Source organism: Oncorhynchus clarkii, chromosome 13, assembly GCF_045791955.1.
Source record: "Oncorhynchus clarkii lewisi isolate Uvic-CL-2024 chromosome 13, UVic_Ocla_1.0, whole genome shotgun sequence".
Classification (NCBI taxonomy): Eukaryota; Metazoa; Chordata; class Actinopteri; order Salmoniformes; family Salmonidae; genus Oncorhynchus; species Oncorhynchus clarkii.
The window spans coordinates 17,328,335-17,350,229 of NC_092159.1; the positions used below are offsets into that span (position 1 = coordinate 17,328,335).

At 41.6% G+C, this 21,895-nt stretch overlaps 2 protein-coding genes and 1 pseudogene across 2 annotated transcripts; 1 reads left to right on the top strand and 2 right to left on the bottom strand.

Annotated features, from left to right (window-relative positions):
* Nucleotides 1–1,733: 1,733 nt before the first annotated feature.
* On the bottom strand, nucleotides 1,734–9,288 carry LOC139424528 (DNA polymerase lambda-like; annotated as a pseudogene).
* A 492-nt stretch (nucleotides 9,289–9,780) lies between these two features.
* Nucleotides 9,781–16,664, top strand: LOC139424531 (protein DPCD-like). Its single transcript, XM_071176457.1, has 6 exons — nucleotides 9,781–9,873; nucleotides 10,107–10,187; nucleotides 10,313–10,437; nucleotides 10,658–10,791; nucleotides 11,163–11,265; nucleotides 12,751–16,664. Exons 1-6 carry the CDS (start codon nucleotides 9,810–9,812, stop codon nucleotides 12,853–12,855), a joined length of 612 nt encoding a protein of 203 aa, XP_071032558.1. The 5' UTR covers nucleotides 9,781–9,809; the 3' UTR covers nucleotides 12,856–16,664.
* Nucleotides 16,010–20,831, bottom strand: LOC139424529 (fibroblast growth factor 8b-like). The gene is made up of 5 exons (XM_071176455.1): nucleotides 20,054–20,831; nucleotides 19,891–19,927; nucleotides 18,996–19,185; nucleotides 16,677–16,783; nucleotides 16,010–16,303 (listed from the first exon to the last, which is right to left on the bottom strand). The coding sequence occupies exons 1-5, from the start codon at nucleotides 20,110–20,112 to the stop codon at nucleotides 16,010–16,012; spliced, it is 687 nt and encodes a 228-aa protein (XP_071032556.1). The 5' UTR covers nucleotides 20,113–20,831.
* Nucleotides 20,832–21,895: the final 1,064 nt, after the last annotated feature.

Below are 21,895 nucleotides of genomic sequence, written 5' to 3' on the forward strand. Positions count from 1 at the left end.
CCCCCGGTGATGCATTGTGCAGACCTCACTACCCTCTGGAGAGCCTTACGGTTGTGGGCAGAGCAGTTGCCGTACCAGGCGGTGATACAGCCCGACAGGATGCTCTTGATTGTGCATCTGTAGAAGTTTGTGAGTGCTTTTGGTGACAAGCCAAATTTCTTCAGCCCCGAGGTTGAAGAGGCGCTGCTGCACCTTCTTCACGACGCTGTCTGTGTGGGTGGACCAATTCAGTTTGTCCGTGATGTGTACGCCGAGGAACTTAAAACTTACTACCCTCTCCACTACTGTCCCGTCAATGTGGATAGGGGGGTGCTCCCTCTGCTGTTTCCTGAAGTCCACAATCATCTCCTTTGTTTTGTTGAGGTTGAGTGTGAGGTTATTTTCCTGACACCACACTCCGAGGGCCCTCACCTCCTCCCTGTAGGCCGTCTCGTCATGGTTGGTAATCAAGCCTACCACTGTAGTGTCGTCCGCAAACTTGATGATTGAGTTGGAGGCGTGCATGGCCACGCAGTCGTGGGTGAACAGGAAGTACAGGAGAGGGCTCAGAACGCATCCTTGTGGGGTCCCAGTGTTGAGGATCAGCTGGGTGGAGATGTTACCTACCCTCACCACTTGGGGGCGGCCCGTCAGGATGTCCAGTACCCAGTTGCACAGGGCGGGGTCGAGACCCAGGGTCTCGAGCTTGATGACGAGTTTGGAGGGTACTATGGTATTGAATGCTGAGCTGTAGTCGATGAACAGCATTCTCACATAGGTATTCCTCTTGTGGGTTAGGGCAGTGTGCAGTGTGGTTGCGTCGTCTGTGGACCTATTTGGGCGGTAAACAAATTGGACTGGGTCTAGGATGTCAGGTAGGGTGGAGGTGATATGGTCCTTGACTAGTCTCTCAAAGCACTTCATGATGACGGAAGTGAGTGCTACGGGGCAGTAGTCGTTTAGCTCAGTTACCTTAGCTTTCTTGGGAACAGGGACAATGGTGGCCAGCAGACTGGGATAAGGATTGATTGAATATGTCCGAAAAACACACCAGCCAGCTGGTCTGCGCATGCTCTGAGGACACGGCTGTCAGCTCAGAACAAAAGTGATGTAATTAAGCACGTGGAGCAATGAGTGTTGCAAAAGTGATTGCTTTTGCTAAAAACACTTTATCTGCCTTCCCAAAGAAAACTAGTTTGAAAAATTCTAAACATACAGTATTTTATGGAAGAGATGTATGTTTCTGGACCATGCACCATTCTGCCTTGTCGACTACATGATCGAGCAGCACAGATTACTGTTGGATTTGTGAAGGGAGTTCCTCCCTCACCACTTTTGCCCGTTAATGTCAATGGCCATAAACCAGTGTCCCGCAGCTCAGCATCATCGAATCTGCTCATCGGTTCCTTCGAATGGGGACTCTGGTTTGGCCTAGGTGTGGTGGGTTCGGTCACATCTTTTGTTCCATGTGCGCAACGTGATGGGTGTTGAGATGCGTTGCTCACCATCACTCACTTTGCAGGCTGACCTATGGTGAAGCAAAAAGAGCCAGCTGGCTCTTACCTCAGCCAATAATATTTGAGAGTGAGGACAGGCATGAATGAAAAAGAACAGTGGTTTAATATTCAATTCTCTGTAGTAACAAAGCAATAATAAACAACAAAGTTGTAAAAACAAGGATTACCTAAGTGATTGTTAAAAGTAGTGTTTAATATTTCTGTAATCACCATTATCTTCAAGAAAACATACCAAGCAGTCACCATGCATCTTAAGTGATTTTCCTTCTGTAAAATGAGATTATCATACAATTCAAGTCTAAAATCACAGTTGACATGTTGATATGACACTGTCTGAAATCTGCATACATAAGCATGATCTTCACCTCACCACTATCACCATCATAATTTTTCTGTAAAAATATATAACTTATGCATTGACTCATTCCACCAGTGTTAAAAACATTAACATCACCAGTCTCTTTCCTGAGGTTCCCTGAAAGGTATTCCCAGATGGGTGAAGATATCCTTCTCAGTGAGCGTGGGTCGTGGTGTCCCCCCATACACCTTCAAACTTCCTTGTCTCAACACGTCGCTGTTCAATGAGTGCTCTGATAGGCTCATGCGTTTTGTCTTGGCCAATGCCCTCATAGAGCGGTTAAATGTGCCGAGCCGGTGAAGTACATGAGGGAGCAGGCGAACTCGCCGTAGGGCACCACAATGATGTCGAGGCGGCGGTGGAGCCGGCCAGGTCCTGGCAGACGACACACACCCATGTACTTCTTATGCTCGCCACTCTCCTCATGGCTCACTAGGTCGTCCGTCAGGAAGCCTGAATAAAAAATTTAAAAAAGAACAAGAACTGGGTCGCATTCATTAGGGCACACTGTAGTAAATTGTTTTGAAAAAGAAAACACAAACGATCATGCCTAGTGAATTATGATCCGGCTCTCAGCTCATCCCATTATTAAATGAAAAAATAAATGATGAATGATATCATGTTGAAAGAAGATGAATTGTCAATACAAGAGAGAAAAACTATTAATGTAGCTATAATTGGTTGGGAATTCACCGACAGTTAATAAATCAAATGCCCTGTGTTTGGACATGTCCTCCTACCGCTCTGGTGGAGGCTCTGTAACACTTTGCTAAAGACACCCCGGTGGGACTTCCCGTCTGGGTGAGAGATGAGGACGTCAACATCTCCACATGTGTCCTTCCCCGGCGGTACGAACCACAGGCCATGGCCAGCAGGCCAGGGTCCAGGAACTGAGCTGCCTCCTTCACCTATACAGTAGAAAAGGACAGGGATATGTTACCGTTTGTCATGGAATAAGAGCGCTGCCTCCTTCACATAGATACTGTACATGCACAACTTGAGAGGAAGTTACAGTTTGCGATATCCAATAATTGTTTTTAGTTGGTAGCCCTTTACACTCGTACCTATAAATGGCAGATTTGGGCACTAATAAGTGCCTAAATTGGGACGTAGTAGCTATACAGTAACTATACATGACATCAGAGCTCAGGCTCTGCGCTTCACAGCGCTGTATGGGTTTGGACTGACAGCCGTTGTTCTGAACTCGAGCACCGCACGCGTTAAGAAGTTGCCCCACATCTCTCCCAGTACTTGGGCAAAATGTGATTTTTTTTTTGTTCTCTTAGTGAGGGAAATGCTGTAAATTAAGAGGACTCTATGTACTTTGAAAGATGAGACGATGAGGATTATTATAATAAATACCACGTTGATGTCACACAAGCCAAACACCTGTGAGTCCAAATGTGCACTTCACATTTCCATATCATAAAACTCATGGCATATACAGTGTCAGCGTTTATGATCACTATGTTTGATGTACAGTTACAAGATGACATGGCGTCATACCCTGGGTTGTTCTGAACAGAATAAGCCTGTTTGTAATTATGAAGATAATTTGCCACCTGAAAGCACTCGTGACTCCTTTTTCTGCGCACCAAAATTACAATCCTTTTCTCTGAATGACCTGGTGAAAGCCTAACTTAGTCATGTTGCCAATAGAACAAGCTTTCAAATCATGCCCACCTGACCCAGACTGTGATTTATGACAGACTGTTTTGGGATTGTGTAAACAGCAACAGTAAATTGTGTGATGGCGGGAATGCAGGGTTGTGTTTTAAACTAAACAACTACAAGTGTGCTTGCTCTAGTTTCTCAATGTTACAGCTAGGAGAGGTAAACATTTAAAAAAAGTACCTTTACAGTTGAAGACTTCTTTGAGTCATAAAAGTGCATTGAAATTGCTTAGGAACTGTGCACACTTTGGATAGGTGTGTGGCAACTGGAGACACCAGTTAGTCCTCTCACTCAAACTACCCCGCATTTTTTCAGGAATAGTGTTATCATGTTACAGAATGTATCCAGAGTATTTTCAGATTTCGTTATCAAAAAAATGCAGAGAAAAGTGCAGTAAATGTAAAATGCACATAAAATCAACAGTGTAATGTTTGGATTCAGTCTTGTGTCAGGTGAAATGTTGTGTGCTCACCTTTGGTCTAATAATTTTCCCATTTTCTCCAAACTGTTCTCTTTCAATTGTTACCATGGTTATGCATGTGCTTTTCATATTTCTTCTGTAAAAAGCATTTCAATTTAGCCCAATCCATATAGGCCAATTCCCACAAGTGTAACGGGTTAATGACTGAATTATTCCAGTCTGGGCCATTTTTGTGCTTATTTGCGATATTGTAGTCGCATTCTCATTAAATATTCATTGTATGGCAAAAAAATAAAAAAATAAAGACTTAATTCATTCATTTAGACTACATTTTCAACATATTGATACAACCTAACTGATAAAACGGCATAGTTTTGATTTGTAAAGCTCAATTAGAGTATAGTCTTGCACATCATGATATGTCATCAATGTCAAATATCACAATATTCAATTTAAGCATAAAATCGCCCAACTCTAGACCACACTGAATTAACTTCGTTTCACATACAGTGAAAAATGTTACTGTTTGGGATACAATATATGGTGGGGGCTATCTCACCTATACATTTACAACAGGACAAGGACATTTTGATTGTTTGAAATACAGTCAAATCTGCGGTGGGGGGTAGCCTGGGAATCCAAGTTGAATAGTTGTTTCCCTATTGTTTTTATGATACACTATTGTGTTTCCCTATTGTTTTTCTGATACACTATTGTGTTTCCCTATTGTTTTTCTGATACACTATTGTGTTTCCCTATTGTTTTTCTGATACACTATTGTGTTTCACAATTGTTTTTCTGATACACTATTGTGTTTCACTATTGGCTCAGTTAAAAAACAACTGTGAAAAAGAACAATTCAGCTTGGATCCCAGACCAGTGGTGGGGAGGACCACTTTGCATACAATGTATTTATCATGAATGGTTATGGGTTCTAGACCATGTTTCAAAGTTTTCCCCAGTAATGTTCTCTCAGGGGCCTTCATTATAACAGAAAGTTTGGTTTGTTTCTCGTTCATATTTGGACTCAAAATAACATGCTGTACACGTGTTGAATCTTCAACATAAGTCCTCAAGTTGTATTTATATTACCTACTTGAAATTAGAAAAGAAAATGGTCTATTTTCATAAAGCCTTGCAGGTCAACAGGTAAGCATTTGCCGTATTCAAGCAGGCCAGATACATTTTGACGACACTACCTATTATTTTGACAAGCCACAAGTCAAAAGGACACATGCTATAGTCATCTTTCTAATCTGCACTTTGTATCTGGCAGCCACGAAAGCAACAAGGAAATCCAAGTAATACTATATGAAAACAACTGGCTTTGTACCCGGTGCTCCCAGTGACCAGGGCCGCGTTTCATTCCACGATTATGTTCCCTCCCCTTCACAGATCTGATAGGACTGGACTGGTAAAAGCAATAAGGCAGAATCATAGTTAGATAGAGGACTCATCTTTGTATCTGTGCCATTATACATGCGACAGCATGGAGCTATCTCCATTTTAAAGTAGTCCATTTTCTTCTTCATTGGCTGATTGCTCCCAACTCACAGGACTCCCCACGCAGTTGACTACTTTAAAGTGGTGGAAGCCCATGCTAAAACGGGTTATATCCATGATGAGTCCTCTATCTTTATGGGCGTAATCTAGATGAGTTCTTGCTTTACACCCACCCAGTTATCTCAGATCCATGAAAGGGAGTGAACGGAGGCAGAGGGGGAGGAAACACCTTTCTGGAATGAAACACAGCCCTGGTATCTGCTGACATATGATGCGCCAAGTTTCTAAGAGTGAGTTCCCCCCCTTTGGGATGCGGCCGGCAGGACTCTGACAGTGGTATGTCTGCTTTCTCCATCACACACAGACCAGGCTAGGAGGACTGGACTGACAGTCTGCTTAGGGGCCAAGGCAAACTTAAAACATCTGAACTTGGCTTTGAGGTCCCATAGCATTTCACTTTACAAGATCTCTTGTTCGCAAGGGGGTTAGAGTACTGGACTGGAGACACTTTTCTAAAGAAACTCTCTTAACCCCACTAGATGAAGTGAGAAGAAAAGGCCTGTTTAGTCTATAACTAATATAATGTTAGAAGGTTACATTTTAACATTGATTGACCTTTAATGTGGGTGCTTGAGACAATAAGAGAGAGATGTGTTATCATTTCTTCAATGGCGGCTGCCTCTTCTCTGGGCATCCGGTCCAGAAAGTCGTCGTAGTGTTTGAGTCCAATTATTTGGCTGTGGTTCAGATTGGCCTTGGTGCGGATGTCCTCCAAAGTGCGGAACCCCTAAAATGGAAAATATATATTTTTTAATCTCATGTCAAATCGATTTGTATCACACCATCAAACACTAAATTAACTGCACGCTCCGCAATACAAAAATAACAAATCTTACACAGGCATAGCAGTGTTGCATGCAAAAATCAGAGAGCGAGAAAGAGAGACACACACAGACAGAGAGACTGACTGTGTGACAACCAACACCCTCTAAGATCAATCCATCTAACCTGTGTGTACCAAAGCTGGGCAGTCTTGGCCCCTGCTCCCCAGATATTGGCGAACATCTCCAGTACTGGCTTTGCCTCTCCCAAGTGATCTATCTTACGGAGGTGCCCACTCTCCATGACCTTGTCAGCCATTTCTTGCCAATGCCCTGGATCTTACAGGCCTCCTGAAATTTGACAGGCATGGTTTAGTCAATTACAAGGAGTTAAAAGGCCCACTGTAGCCATTTTATACCAATATAAAATCTTTCTGGATAGAAAATGATGTACCTTACTGTAATAGTTTTCCATTCAAATGGTCAAAAATAAACAAAAATAGCTTTTAAGCAAAAAACTAATTTTCTGAAGAAAGAATTTAGCAAGGACTGTCACAGTGGGGAGGGAAAAACAGAAAACTAGCTGTTATTGGCAGAGAGGTTTGGAACTGTGTTACTGGTCTACTAACTAATTTACCAAGCTGAAACTCCACCCAGGTTTTTCCCCAACGAATGGAAGAGAGGAGCTGTGCCAGCATATTTTATTTTTGTTACTTTAATTACTATTATTTTTGTATTTATATTGCAAGAAATGGCAGTTACAGGTGTTAAAAAACGCAAAGTTCAAACGGGGGGGCACTACCCTCCTCCAGGCCTCCCCCGCCGGGACTCAGCAGCACAACCTTGTTAAAAAAAACCTTGTCAAACCATGCAAAACATGCTGATTAGAAGGTCCTGTGTAGATTGTGTTTTCAACAAATGAAGCAACTATCAGGAAATAACATTGATCACATAGTTCACTAACTCCACTATACACGTCACGTTGCTTTTCCATCAGCATCTCATCAATGTGACGTTTTACTTGCTACACAGAGCACGTTGTTTTGAGAGCGGAGAGGAGCAGAGCGGGAGTGTCTATTCTATTTTTCCTACTGTACTATACCATATTAATTGATTATGCATAAATACAATAGCTTTTGCTCAGTTTTTTGCAGGTACTAGTGGTTGTACTAAATTATCCTCTAATTTTACAAGTTGCTAGATAGTCAATGTAGCTAGCTAACTAGTAGTAGCAGCTTCGTAACTTCATAAATCTATGTAAAATAACCATCGGTGTATAGCTGAGGCAATATGCAACAATAATCAACTATTTCTCATTATTTCAATTCACAAGATAGAATGAAGTTGATTCTTGAGCTTGACGTAACACCCCTTTGGACGACTAAAACACAAACCAATGTGACAATGCAGATGGTTTAAAAATAATTAAACTTCCAGTACGTTATAGACCTATTTTTAGTTCTTGCACGACAAAGTTACATATTTTTCGAGAAAATATTGTAAAAAAAAAAAAGTATTATTTATTGAGTAAATGTAAACATGTTTTTGACAGTTCATTGATTTAAAAGGAAGCATTTCCTCAATGACTTCATCAGCTGTTGTACAATATGATACAAAACACAGTAAAAACAGCATTTTTACTGCACTGGGCCTTTAAGGACTCCTTTCAGGACACCTGAAATTGAACCAGCAGCAATCAATTTATGCATCCATCAATACACGATTTATGCATCCATCTTGTCAATAACAGGGATGCAGTTGCGTAAACCAACCAACCAATCAGCCACATTTCACTATGTTTGCAATTGTGCGAATAGAGAGACAGCAATGAATTATGCTGACACAAATACAAAATGGCCGACCATAATCACCAACTATACAGATATGGGACTAAATAACCTACCTCATAGGATGTGATAGGCTTGTGGTAGCTCTTGAGGGGGTTGATGGCTTTGGAGTAGCCCAGTGCTCTCCATCTGTCCCCCTGGTGAGTGTAGGCCTTGGCCAGCACCTCCAGTCTATCGGTGATGTGCTTGTTGTGGTTGTCAACCTTGGACTGGGAGGACTGGGCACACACCCACTTCCCTGAGAGAGGCTTCTGTTGGGGGTCTGAGGGGGCAGTGGCAGTAATGGGGGTCTCGTCCTTGGGGTGCAAGCCACTGATCAGAGCCTCCAGATCGCTCTGGGAGACGCCATATTCGTCTTTGAAGTCATCTTTAGTGTCTTGGACCTATGGATATATGAAGTAATGAAGTGTATGATTAGAGCCAGAATAAGCTATCATGCTGTGACAGGGTTATGGTTAATGGTTATGTGGTCGTCAACCTACAGTCTCTGTCGACTCATCTGGTTTTGTTTCATCAGAGATCGGCTGCTTCATGTCCTGTGTGGCTGGGAGTGGGATTTTGTTGAGTACGTCTTCTTTGACACCGTCCTTTGTAGTTTCCATGTCTTTGTCTGGGTCGATTAGGCTGTAGTCTGCTGTATCCAGCAGTCTCTGCTCACTGATGCATAAGCCAGGTGCACTTCAACAGATAAACTCCAGAGGGCAACCTGTCCACTTTGAGCAGCCTGAGAGCCCTGTCACAGTCCATACTCTCATCCACTACTACATGGGTGACTGTGGGACAGAGGGAACTCTCCGTTTGGCCTCCATTCTGGACAATCTGTCTCTGGAAGATCTGACGCTCCCGATGCTGGCTGGTAATATGTGTACGGTGACGCCCTGGAAAGCACTCCCTGAAATGGGATTGTGAAAAAGTAGTTTTACACACACAGGGCTTGTTCAACATCGACTGCTGACTGATCTACCGTTATAAAATCATTATTATTTGTAGATCTGTCAGTCACAATTTGTCCAAAATGCATTACGAATTTGATTCTCTCAAACACGGCCCACACCTGTAACAGGTACAGTTTCATCAGACTTCCTCTTTGGTGGGGGGCATCCTTTCCCTCACGTGCCCTTGCTCTCTTCACTTTGGGGAAAGCTTTCATAATTCCGTAGGCAGACATTTCGCCAGGGAAAGGGGAGCTCTGAAAAACATAGAACAGAATGTGACAACTGACACTGGCTAGCTAGCTAACTTTAGCTGACTAGCTAAGTTAGCTAGCAAGCAGACAACAACAACGGCATTTAACTGTTTAGAACAGCTGGGATTCACTCACTCCACTGAAATATGTTACGTTATATATTTATTAAACTAATTTACTATCATTGGTCGATAAACTCTTGAAAATACATATGTTTTACCCCTTTGGACGACCAAAACACAAACCAATGTGACAATGCAGATGGTTTAAAAATAATTAAACTTCCGGTACGTTATAGACCTATTTTTAGTTATTGCACGACAAAGTTACATATTTTTCGAGAAAATATTGTAAAAAAAATCTGTATTATTTATTGAGTAAATGTAAACATGTTTTTGACAGATTATGGAGTTTAAAAAAAGGACAAATTAATTATACGTTTCACGATGACCTCCGTTGCCGTGGCTACACGTGATGTTTAGGAAGTGTCCGTTTTTTTCAATATGGCTGTGGAGAGCTGGACAGCTCTCCTAAAAGCATCCACGAAAACCGCTTTAATACACGATGGTGAGTGAAACAGAGAGATGCAGACAAGTTATCATCATTATTGTGTTTTGTATCACGACATTTACCCTTACATTCATCTAGTAAGACTTCAGTGTCCATTATAAGCTCGCTAGCATTAGCTGCGAACTACCACTAACCTTCACTTTGCCTAGCAAATCTGTTTAGCAAATATGACAGCTAGTTAGTTCACATTTAAATGCATTTCTATTGGTGCTTTGCAAACCTCTTTCCAGGGAAAAGGAAGATACACTATATCTTTACAGATGGGAAAGAAATGGCAGAAGAATATGACTTGGCAACAGATGAGCTCATTGGTAAGCTTGTTTCAGATTAGACAACATCTTCTAAAAAAGTATCCTGCATTAGCTACATTGCTTCCGGTGCATTATATTATTTCCACTCTCAGTTGTTGTTACTTACATGTATTCTTACTTTGCAGTACGAAAGTGGCGTTCGAAAAGCACCTTGAAGGGACAGGGACCATGGGAGATAGAAGTTGGAGAGCCAGTCCCATCTACTGTAGCCTGTTTGGAATCAGATGTTATCAAGGAAAACTGTTCAAACGTGAGTTGTATTATACAATATTTACATCTGTTATATTTCAGGCCATGATCTAAATTGCTAATTGATTCTAGTTCACTATCACCAACAGTACTCATCCAAATGTGTCAACTAATACTTTGACGATCGTGGAATTCACTTCATTTTCATCATTTCACTATTCAATTCATCATAAATAAACAGTATGCATTTAACAGTACAATGCTTTGTTGTATTTCCTCAGCCTGTATTTATGCGCAAAGACACAAAGACCAGTTTCCTGTGGAGAGTCCGGAACCTTCCGTACCCCAAAAAGGTCTACAACATTTCAGTGGAGCCTGATCAACGATGCTGCATCATACGAACAAATAACAAAAAGTAACATCCGAATAGCCTCTATTCCACTCTCATGCCAAAATGGCTTTACTAGTTATGCATACAGCTGATATGTTTCCCCTCCTTAGAAATCTACTGATAAACTGCTAGGCCTATATCACTTCAGATATTGTTAACTACAGGTCCTTGAAAAGTGATACCACATTCAAAGTCTATATAATTTATACAGTTGTAACATCTTCACAAAGGAGAAGGCCTCCTATATTTTCCTTTATTTTCTTTGTCAGTGCTTGTTACAGTTCCGCATATGTAAGTGAGGCTGGCTCTCCTATAGGTGGCACTGTTGACAAAAATATTGATCTCTTTGCCTTCAAGAAACCCTTTTCTCACTGCGGTGTGTTTATCCTTTGCAGGTACTACAAGAAGTTTAATGTTCCTGATCTGGACCGAAGCCAGCTGCCAATGGATAGTTCCGCGCTCAACTTCACCCACGGCAATAACACGTTAATTGTCAGTGTAAGTACTCCTGACAACAACAACAACAGCAACAAACAAACCAATTACAGTACTTCTCAAATCCCTTCTTGGATGATTTTACACTGAAAGTCTTATATCCAATATCCAAATTATTCCTTGTGTTTGTTAAAATAGGCAAACTATAATTTGATACTGGAGACTAGATTGAAACTCTATTTTTCTATTCGTCTCACTTGTATCAGAACACGCCTATAAACTCAAGGGAATCATTGAATTACTTAGAACAAACATTAGGATAGCCTACTAAGTATCTGATGAAGAGATTGACCGTTACTTTATGTGTATACCTATCATAATCGGTTTCTCTGTACTATTCGATTTCTTATTCCTTGTGTTTGTTAAAATTGGCACCCTATTCCCTATATATTGCACTACTTTTGAGCCCGACTCTGGTCGAAAGTAGTGCACTATATAGGGAATAAGAAGCCTCTGTTATCCCACTTTAGGTCAAACATTACACTACAGGATGTACATGGAAGGGAAATGGGTTTCTGTAGAGGTAATGACATATTCTGCCTTTCAGCAATGAATTATGCTGACACAAATACAAAATGGCCGACCATAATCACCAACTATGCAGATATGGGACTAAATAACCTACCTCATAGGATGTGATAGGCTTGTGGTAGCTCTTGAGGGGGTTGAAGGCTTTGGAGTAGCCCAGTGCTCTCCATCTGTCCCCCTGGTGTGTGTAGGCCTTGGCCAGCATCTCCAGTTTATCTGTGATGTGCTTGTTGTGGTTGTCAACCTTGGACTGGGAGGACTGGGCACACACCCACTTCCCTGAGAGAGGCTTCTGTTGGGGGTCTGAGGGGGCAGTGGCAGTACTGGGGGTCTCGTCCTTGGGGTGCAAGCCACTGATCAGAGCCTCCAGATCGCTCTGGGAGACGCCATATTCGTCTTTGAAGTCATCTTTAGTGTCTTGGACCTATGGATACATGAAGTAATGAAGTGTATGTTTAGGGCCAGAATAAGCTATCATGCTGTGACAGGGTTATGGTTAATGGTTATGTGGTCGTCAACCTAAAGTCTCTGTCGACTCATCTGGTTTTGTTTCATCAGAGATCGGCTGCTTCATGTCCTGTGTGGCTGGGAGTGGGATTTTGTTGAGTACGTCTTCTTTGACACCGTCCTTTGTAGTTTCAATGTCTTTGTCTGGGTTGAGTAGGCTTTAGACTGCTGTATCCAGCAGTCTCTGCTCACTGATGCAGGTGCTAAGCCAGGTGCACTTCAACAGATAAACTCCAGAGGGCAACCTGTCCACTTTGAGCAGGCTGAGAGCCCTGTCACAGCCCATACTGTCATCCACTACTACATGGGTGACTGTGTGACAGAGGGAACTATATAGGGAATAAGAAGCCTCTGTGTTATTCCACTTTAGGTCAAACATTACACTACAGGATGTACATGGAAGGGAAATGGGTTTCTGTAGAGGTAATGACATATTCTGCCTTTCCTTTCAAGTACAAGAAGCCCAAGGAGATATTAACCCTTGAGCACGAGCTACTCCGGGAGGTGAAGAAACTGAAGGGAACCAATGAAGGGGACGTCGACTGCAAAACACAATGAAGTCCCAGTGTGGATCTGAGGGGATGTCACTCAAACAAGTCGTTTTTGATTTGCACTGGTGATGCAGTATCCTGTATGTTTTCTACTCTGATTTCTGGTTCTCAATGGGATTCCACTATTGGAACATTTTTGCACAGTGCCTTGTCCATACTTTCCATTGTGTTTATTGTGGTCGGGTGAACAAACAGTTACTTGTTTAAACTTGTTAATTTTTGATGGAACACTTACAAGTGTTCTGTCAAAAAGGTATTTGAGAAACGTCACTGCTGCTCTGTAAAAAGTTCTGAATCGTTGTTGTCGAGATACGAACACTTATTGGGTTTAATACGTGATGTTGTCCTTTGAAGGTGAATACAATTCCATAACATTGTTAACAACTGTCTCTACATCTCTCCTTTAACTATGCAAACTATTAGTTGTTAAAATAGTCCAAACGCAGAGAGTTCATCCCCCTCCCACAATTCTTGGTCTCCTTCCCTTGTAAAACACTTTAACACACAATGCCTTTTCCCTATTCTTTCCACACACACAAACACACACACACTTTTGTCGACGGGGTCGCCCTTACAAGCACGTCCCATTTGTGTTAACTGATTACCCTTATGCTCATGATTGTGCAGCCCAGAGTAGGCCACCCTGAAAGCCATTATGGCCGAGCTAGCCAGTACTAGCAGGTCTTACTGGTCCCCTGAGCCTCGCCCTGTCCTCTAGGGGATGACTTTGCTGGCCCAGAGTCCTCCAACAAATCCTCTCGCAAACCCCAAGACTGGGGATAGCCAATGATAGGTATGGAGCTTGGATGACAGAAGCACTATATTACTGGGAAGTGAACAAGTCGTATGCTTCTTTGTAAATCTAGGCTCTTGCATGGCAGTAGTACTGAATTACCGCAAAGTGGGAAAAGGTTGTAGTCTCTTTTGTAAATCGAGTACCACGGTGAGCCACAATGAGAAACGTTATCTGACTGAATGCTTGCTAACTTTGACCATCAAACTCTAGGGAGATGAGTAACAAGACATTATATCTGACTAAGCTAATATGACTGAGGTTTGACCATCAGTTTGATTGTGAAGTTTTACTGATTTACTTTTGAACACAATGTGTTATTGCCATAGCAGCTGACCTAGAGCAGTTCAAAACAAAACATAGAGGCTGCGGGAAAAGAAAACAATGCTGCAAAAAAAAAGGAACAATTCCATTTAAATATAGATTCCTCTAACCTAGTGGTAATTCCTTGCATTTCTGGGACTCTATGTGCCTAACCAAGTGAGCAGTACAAGGGCTAAACACGGCGACTAAACCACAGGTCACTCGCTATTGTGCTTTGCGTACTTCCTAAAGGGGAGGAGATATGTCATGGGATTTGGGAACCAGATCCAACCAAAGCATAAGATCTGAGAAATAAATTCTCAACTAATTTCTCAAATCAAGAGTTGCTGTTGGATTGCTTTGACTTTGTGTTGTCCAAATAAAATCTTGGACACGGAATGAAACGACCATTTGGAGGGTGATTTGCGTACACTGCTGTCTTTTCTCATTTGGCAGAGCAGGATAATGCTTCAATTAAAGTGCACGATGTGTCCTAGTAGCCATGAGGATAGCCATTCAGTTCTCAATAGGAGTAACAATAATAACACTAAAAGTTAAGTTTTTATCCTGTCAGATTTATGGAACCTTTTTGATCACAGCTTTTAGTTGTTCATTTGTTTGCAAGCCCTCAAAGCTGGCGCTTGGCGCTTAGCTATACTGAAAAACCATTCCTCATATTTAGAATCCGACCTTTAGCAAACAACCAATAGGACATCCAGACTTCAAACAGTGAGAAAGAGAGAGGAAGGGAATAGAGCGAGAGAGAGGGTCTGCTCTGATTCTGTTGTGCAGCCAGGCCGACCGGGTCTTCTTCCCTGTCATCTGATTCTGTGGTGCAGCCAGGCCGACCGGGTCTTCTTCCCCGTCATCTGATTCTGTGGTGCAGCCAGGCCGTCCAGGTCTTCTTCCCCGTCATCTGATTCTGTTGTGCAGCCAGGCCGACCGGGTCTTCTTCCCCCTGTCATTTGGCCTCTGCTGGTCATGCTCAGTTGCTCCTGGGAAAGAGAGGAGGGTTTCTTTCTGCCACGTCCTTTCATTCCCGAACGCCTCTTCCCAGCCATTCCCCCTCTTTCAGCCGGTGCCACATTTTGCCACACTGAGCCCTGGTACTCTTTCGCTTTCTCTCCCTCCCTCCCTCCCTCCTGTGAGACTAGCTTCTTTTTGATAACTGACCCCTCCTCGTGTTATTATTCAAACCCACTATTGTATCACATGTCCTTTTATATGAGGGCCACAAAGGGCCCATTTGATCACAGGGTTACGGTGTGTGATCGTGAGAAATGCATCTACATGGTGGTAACCTTTGTCTCGAAACAAAATTGTGGGCTGACCTCATCTGCTTTTAATGCATAGCCCCAACTATTCAGGCCCAAGTCTCACTTGCTGAGCACATTGAATTGCAGTAGCCTGTCACAGATATTGCCCATCAGTTATCTGGGTCTCCAGTTTTTTAGGCAACGTTAGAACCTTTTGGGACCCCAAAGTGACCCAGCTATAAAAATGGTTAGAAACGGCACATTAACTCAAACTTCTTTTGTGATTTTAATACACACTCTACAATAAATATTTCCATCATTTAAACGTATTTTACAAATCTTCCAATTAAAAATATATTCATATATGTAGAAAACAGATGAATGAAAATGGCCTCCTAAATGCTAAATAATGTGTTTTACATGTATTCACTGTTATTTAGTTGATGCAACCACATGATGATCCAAAGATAGCTGCCATGTAATGTGTATTCATTATTTCCCTCTCATAACATCCTCTCTTTATAGCTGAGTAGGGTTATCACTAAGCCCAAGATGTCCTTTCATTCATTCAAATCTCTTCGAGTGCTTGAGCACTAAAATCGTACTCTGGTTATAAAAACTCTTTCCTGCGAATAAACCTCAGTCTGACATAGCAGATTAGATAGTCTACTCATTGTTTTAGACACAATCAGGTACAAAACATAACAAAAAGGAGTCCTTGCAAGGAGCAGAAGTATGGTAGTGGTATTTTAGTTTGGTGTGTTCCCCTCCCTCCCTATGCTTCCTCTTCTTCTTCATCTGTTCTTTCCTCAGTGGGCCCCTGAGCTGTGGTGATGGGTATGTTTAGTCCTCCGGGGGTGGAAGGGGACCACGGGGAGGGGGAGGACATCAAAGGGTTGGGTGCCACCCAGGAGGTGGCCCTTGGGCTGGCGTTTCATGAAGTGGGCCTCCCTCTGGTGTTGCTTGGTCCTGGAGGCCTTGCGGGGCCTTCCTTTACGTGTGAAGGCCATGTACCAGCCCTCATATTTAGCGTTCTGAAGAGCAGTGTAGTTGTTCTCCAGAACGATCTCTGTGAAGATGCAGTCTTTGCCGCGACCCTTCCGCTGTTAGAGAGAGAGAGAGGAGGTGGTGGGTGTGAGGGTGAGGGTGAAAGACAGAATGACGGAATGATTTAGGGGGTCAGTCTCTGAGGATGTTAAAATATTGTTTTGACAAGTAAATGTCCTATCAATCCTTCAAGTTTCTTTCCAAATCATGTCCCAACTCCCTACAAGGGCTTTTCTGGTCATAACTCAAGTGAAGAGCCTTACACAGGACAGACATAACTTTTCCCTGAAACTTTGTATTCATGGTCACAGTCAAAATTCTGACCGGATTTATTGAACTCAACCAACCTCCAGGGCTCACATGAAAAGAGATGTACATTTCAATGTGACTTCCCTAAATAAAGGATTAATAAGTAAATCTAATGTTTACCTTGCCAATCAATTTCCCCGTCTTGTTCATGCAGATGTAGTAGCCCGTCTTTGCCCCTTTGATCCGAATACGACTACCAAACGTGTCCGTCTCCACCACAAGTTTGGCTAGAAAAACACAAAACACATCATATTCTTAATGAACTTTATTCAGCTCAGACACAATGCACAATGATTCTCAAGCTTATGAGGTTATTCTATTTTGTGAACACGATATGCATGCATTCGTAACTTTGAGCTAAAACCTTTGTGAAAAATAATCCAATAGCGGTATCATTTGAGACTAAATTGAATTTGAAGACTGTGAGACTATGCCGGCCCAGTAGTATTGACGTGATGACATCAGAAAGGGTGTGAAGTTATTGTCATGACTGGTTCAGACGACTACATTTAACCTCGATCTAATAACCTTAAGTTATGTATTATATTATAATGACTTTAGCAGAGTTCTACTACTCGTTATCATGGCATCAATCTTGCATGCAGCGGGGAGACAAGTATTGTATATGGCAAAACATTCAAACATAAATTAAATTTGAAACATTGGCAAAAAACACAAGTCTTTTAGAATAGCAGCAAGTGGCTTTGACTTCACACTGAGCCATTGTCATTGAACGGCTATAAAATGCCGCGCTACACTAGATGATGGGGAGGAAGGAGGAACGAGGGAGTGAGAGAACATAGCGGTCAGCGACACAGCCACAAAAGCACAGAGCAGTGGTCAGATTTGGGCCTGCTACAAGAGTGACACCCACTTAGGACATGCACGCTTGAGCCAAGACGAGGTGTGTGTTTGAGGGAGAGGGAGATGAAGAAAGAAGAACAGAGAGAGGAAAGAGGGGATAAAATGAAGATGCTGACTTCACCGCTCTTTATAAACCGAGTCATACATTGAGTTGTAAAGCAATGAAAATTCCTCATTAAATGACACTCCAAAAAGCAGGCAGCAGGCTTAGGGAGAAATAGATGGTTGTGGTGGAAAGATGGCTAGACAGACCAAAAAAATACTTTGGTGACAGGAATTTGCTCCCTTTAAATTTCAGACAATTTTTTCCTTGAGGGGAGAAAAAAATCCCAACCTAGCATAGATTTCATCAAAACAGCTGTCTATATTGTACACTTTGTCCATAGGCTATACTCCAAGAAAGAAAAAAATCTAAAAGGGTTCTTTAACTGTCCCCATAGGATAAGCCCTTTTGGTTCCAGGTAGAGCCATTTTGGGTTACATCTAGAAACCTCTGTAGAAAGGGAACCCGAAAGGGTTCAATCTGCAACCAAAAAGGGTTCTCCTATGGGGACAGCCGAATAACCTGTTAAGGGTCTAGATAGCACTTTTTTTCAAATAGTGCACAGGAGGCCTATGAATACGTATAGACCACCACTGTTGAGAAATACACATTTTTAACTTCATGTGGATGAAACAGTGCGATGAAGTTGCCCTGAGAAATGTTGTGCTAATTATTCCACTTGGCAGAAATGCAGTTTACCCAAACCCTTCCAAAAACAATGCATTGTCTATAAGGGCCATTCAGCACCACTCTGGATAAGTGAGTTAAAACAATTCTGTTTTATCAATGACATTTATCACATTTTTGTAATTCTCGTGGCAAATGTCAATCAGTCACTGATATTTTAAACCACTAAATCTAATGTAAAAATGTCGTACTTTTTTTTGGAATGTTTAAGCAGATATGAATTAATTTATTTTGTGTTCAAATGATGGACTTGAGAGAGCTACTGTGTATTTATAACATTTAAATAGTTCGGTATTTGAATATTCATTGACATGTGTCCATCAAAGACCAATGGGGGACAGAATTAAACAAAAACACATTCGCCTCAAATAACTTTGGGTAAAAAATAGGGCATCTCAAGGTTATGAAAATTGCAAGTCATATGTCTTTCTTTCAACCGCTTCTGAGAGGGTAAACTACTCAGTAACTGTTTAAGAAGGTAGAAAGTAAGACGAGTTCTGATGTGTTTACCAGATATTCTGAGTGGGTTTCTCCCGAGAATCCCAGTCCAGAACAATACTATAGAATTCATTTCGAAATAATTTTCTCCCTCCCGCCTCCTACTCAAACCTAAACTTCTTCATGCTAAATAGAACTGTTTGCTTTTTAAATGGTAATATTTTCATAACACACCACTTTTCTTCTCCAATAGGCCTACATGACTTGTAAATTGACGTGTCCATAAGTAGACTTAGGTCATTTCAAAATCTGGAATAAGCCTGTTAAATCCTACAATTATTACGAAAATGCCTAGGTCTACTTGAAGGCACCCATTTGGTGCTAGGCGTGATTTATTCGTTTCTTACCGTGCACAGCTCCGTCGTCGCCCATGGCATTCACTTTCTTATTGCCCAGAACCTGGACATGTTTGCCGCTGGTCCGGCTGTAGAGCTGGTAGGTCCGAATCAACCTGCGGCTCATCCGGTCAGACAACCGGCACTGCTCGTTCACATGGTGCTTGAAATTAGGAGGTGGGGAGTGGGACTGCACTGTGTTCTATCAAACAAGAAAAACACATACAAAAGAAATGCATGAATAAAATAAGTACAAAATTAAAGCATCAATGAGAGAATAGCCGAACTGAAAGTTAATGCGAATTGATGTTCAGTCTAAATGAATGAGAAGCAGATCAAGTTATTTTCCAACTAAAACATATGTATTTCAATGAACACCAATCATATGCTTTTCATATGGGCTTAGGCCATAGGCACTTCAAAGGGAATTGCGGGCACATGGTTTTTAGAAGAGAAAAGGTGCCCTTGCACAGTGAGTGTTTGGGGAGATGCACGCAGCGAGTCCGCTGTCCTCACTCGAGATGACATGCCTATGATAGGTTGTTTTACCACGAATGATCTTTCACCCCCATCTCCCTTAGCTATATCCCTTAACGATTATTTTTCAATTCAGCCATACGCCATACCCATATGTTTTAACAATTACCTTTTAGGCTCGCTTTTACGTCTTTTCAAGATGTTTGACTTGTTGCCAACTACTTAGGGCTCATAATAAAATGTTTTCATTGTTATTACACTTTTATTGCAGATATGCAAACGAATTGGATTAATATCAATAAGAATAAAAACGTTTGTAAATTGATATAATTAGTTGCATTGATGGACTGAAATCTTTTTAAGGGGCTATGAAATGTTATTGTATGCCCATTGCGCTGCAAACTTCATAAAAATGCATGCAAGTTCGTACCTGTGTGTAAAAACACAGCGCTAAGAACTGAAGTAACCTGAAACATAAAAAAAATAATCATATTTATGTTTCATATACATTTCCAAATATGTCAAGTAACTGTATAGGCCTATATAGCCAATTCCTTAAATCTTCAGTTCAGTTCAGTAGTATAATAACTCACAGGTAGCCTAATCTCGATGTTTTAAACCTCATATTGAAATAAGTCAAATATTTCTTCATGAATTCCACTATTCCACATGAGTTCTCTGGGAAATAACAGTCCTTCCCAGTGGGAATTTCAGCCTGGATTTGATCTCCCTTCTGTTACAGCTTATAAATTGATAGCCCGACGATGGAGATCCAGAAACAACTGAAGGTTCGGTCCAATGTTCCAGGTAGGATTCACATTCACTCATTGACAGTATTCACAATCAAACGTTCCAGGACGATTTAAAGACGTTCAGGGGGCCATCCAGAATTACAAGTCCCAGGGATAGAGATCGCACTGTGATCAAGCGACCACCGTTATTCCACAAATCGGTCAATTCCCCCTCGTGTCAATCATCCCTCCTCTGCAGAATTCAAGGTCTTCTTTGATGTTGCTTAGTAGAGATAATGTATATCCCGGTTGCTTTCGTGGAATTGTAATACATCCGTATGCACTGGTGGGATGGAATTTTTACGCGCATGGAGATTAGCCTATTTGTATGCATATTTTACGCGCGACAGTGAGGAGATGCATGTCCATTCAATAAAAAATAAAAAGGGTGAATATTGCATAGATATTAATTAAAAATGGTAGCAAAATGTATAGTTCTATGTATTTGCAGCCACTGGTGATGTTTGCCTCTCAAAGAAACGCTGTTAGATGGTCGGTATAGCGGGGCTCCAATGTCAACCTCCCACACGTGTGTTTCTTGTGGTCCGGTTTACTTCAGAATACAGCGGCTCCTGCCCTCATCATTTACATACATTCACTTGCGAGAAAGGCAATATCCTTGCAGAGAGCAGGCGGAGCCTTTGGTGGGAGATAGTAACAGGCTGAGGAGGACTGAAAGTGGCATGCATTGATTGACACCTGACCATGTTGAGGTATTAAACAAATATTAGGCACATTAATTGACTAGGCTTGTGCCTTAATAGGCTACTTCCAGTGTTGGGATTGTTCCCGATTTCACAAGTTATCAAACATGAATGATTCAGCTCAATTCTTGATAGTATAAAACATGAACAATCCCGAACAAACCTATGAATTGTTATTTGTCAACTATTCAATCAACTAATTAATTTCCAATAAACCACGAATAAAGGTTAAATACAAATATGAATATAATGTTGGCCCTGCTGCATCACACAAGAGAATAGCAAGGAAACAAAGCCTCTGTTCCCTGGAATCTACTTAAGAAAATATACAGCTACATTAACCTCTTTCCCTACGGCAGGTTAGTGGTTGTTTCATACTGGAGGTTAGTGGTTAGTTCATACTAGAGGTTAGTGGATGTTTCATACTGGAGGTTAGAGGTGTTTTGAAGGACTCTGTTGCTATATATGACAAAACTGAAATGTTTCAATGAGCACTTTGTATCATCTGGTAGGCTGTTTGATTCAGTGTCTCTGTACAACCCTGTGTGGATGAACCAGTGAGAGCTGGTCAAACGTTTAGCTTTTTGCCATTCTCAGTGCAGGTGGTACATAAAGCCCTGAAATCTTTAGATCAGAGAAAGCTGCTTTTTAAATATGGCAGCTGATTTCATAGCTGAACCACTTACATATCTGTTCAATCTAACCCTGGAATGTAATAAAATTCCAAAGATCTGGAAATCAGCATTTGTCCTACCACTTTTAAAAGGTGGAGATCCAACTCTTTTAAATAATTATAGGCCAATCTCAAAGCTGTCACCTGTGGTGAAAATACTTTAAATCCTTGTAAGTGAACAGCTAAAATAGTTTTTATTTACTAACTCTATTTTATCAATGTACCAATCGGCCTTCAGGAAGAAGCATAGCACAATTACAGCAGCCA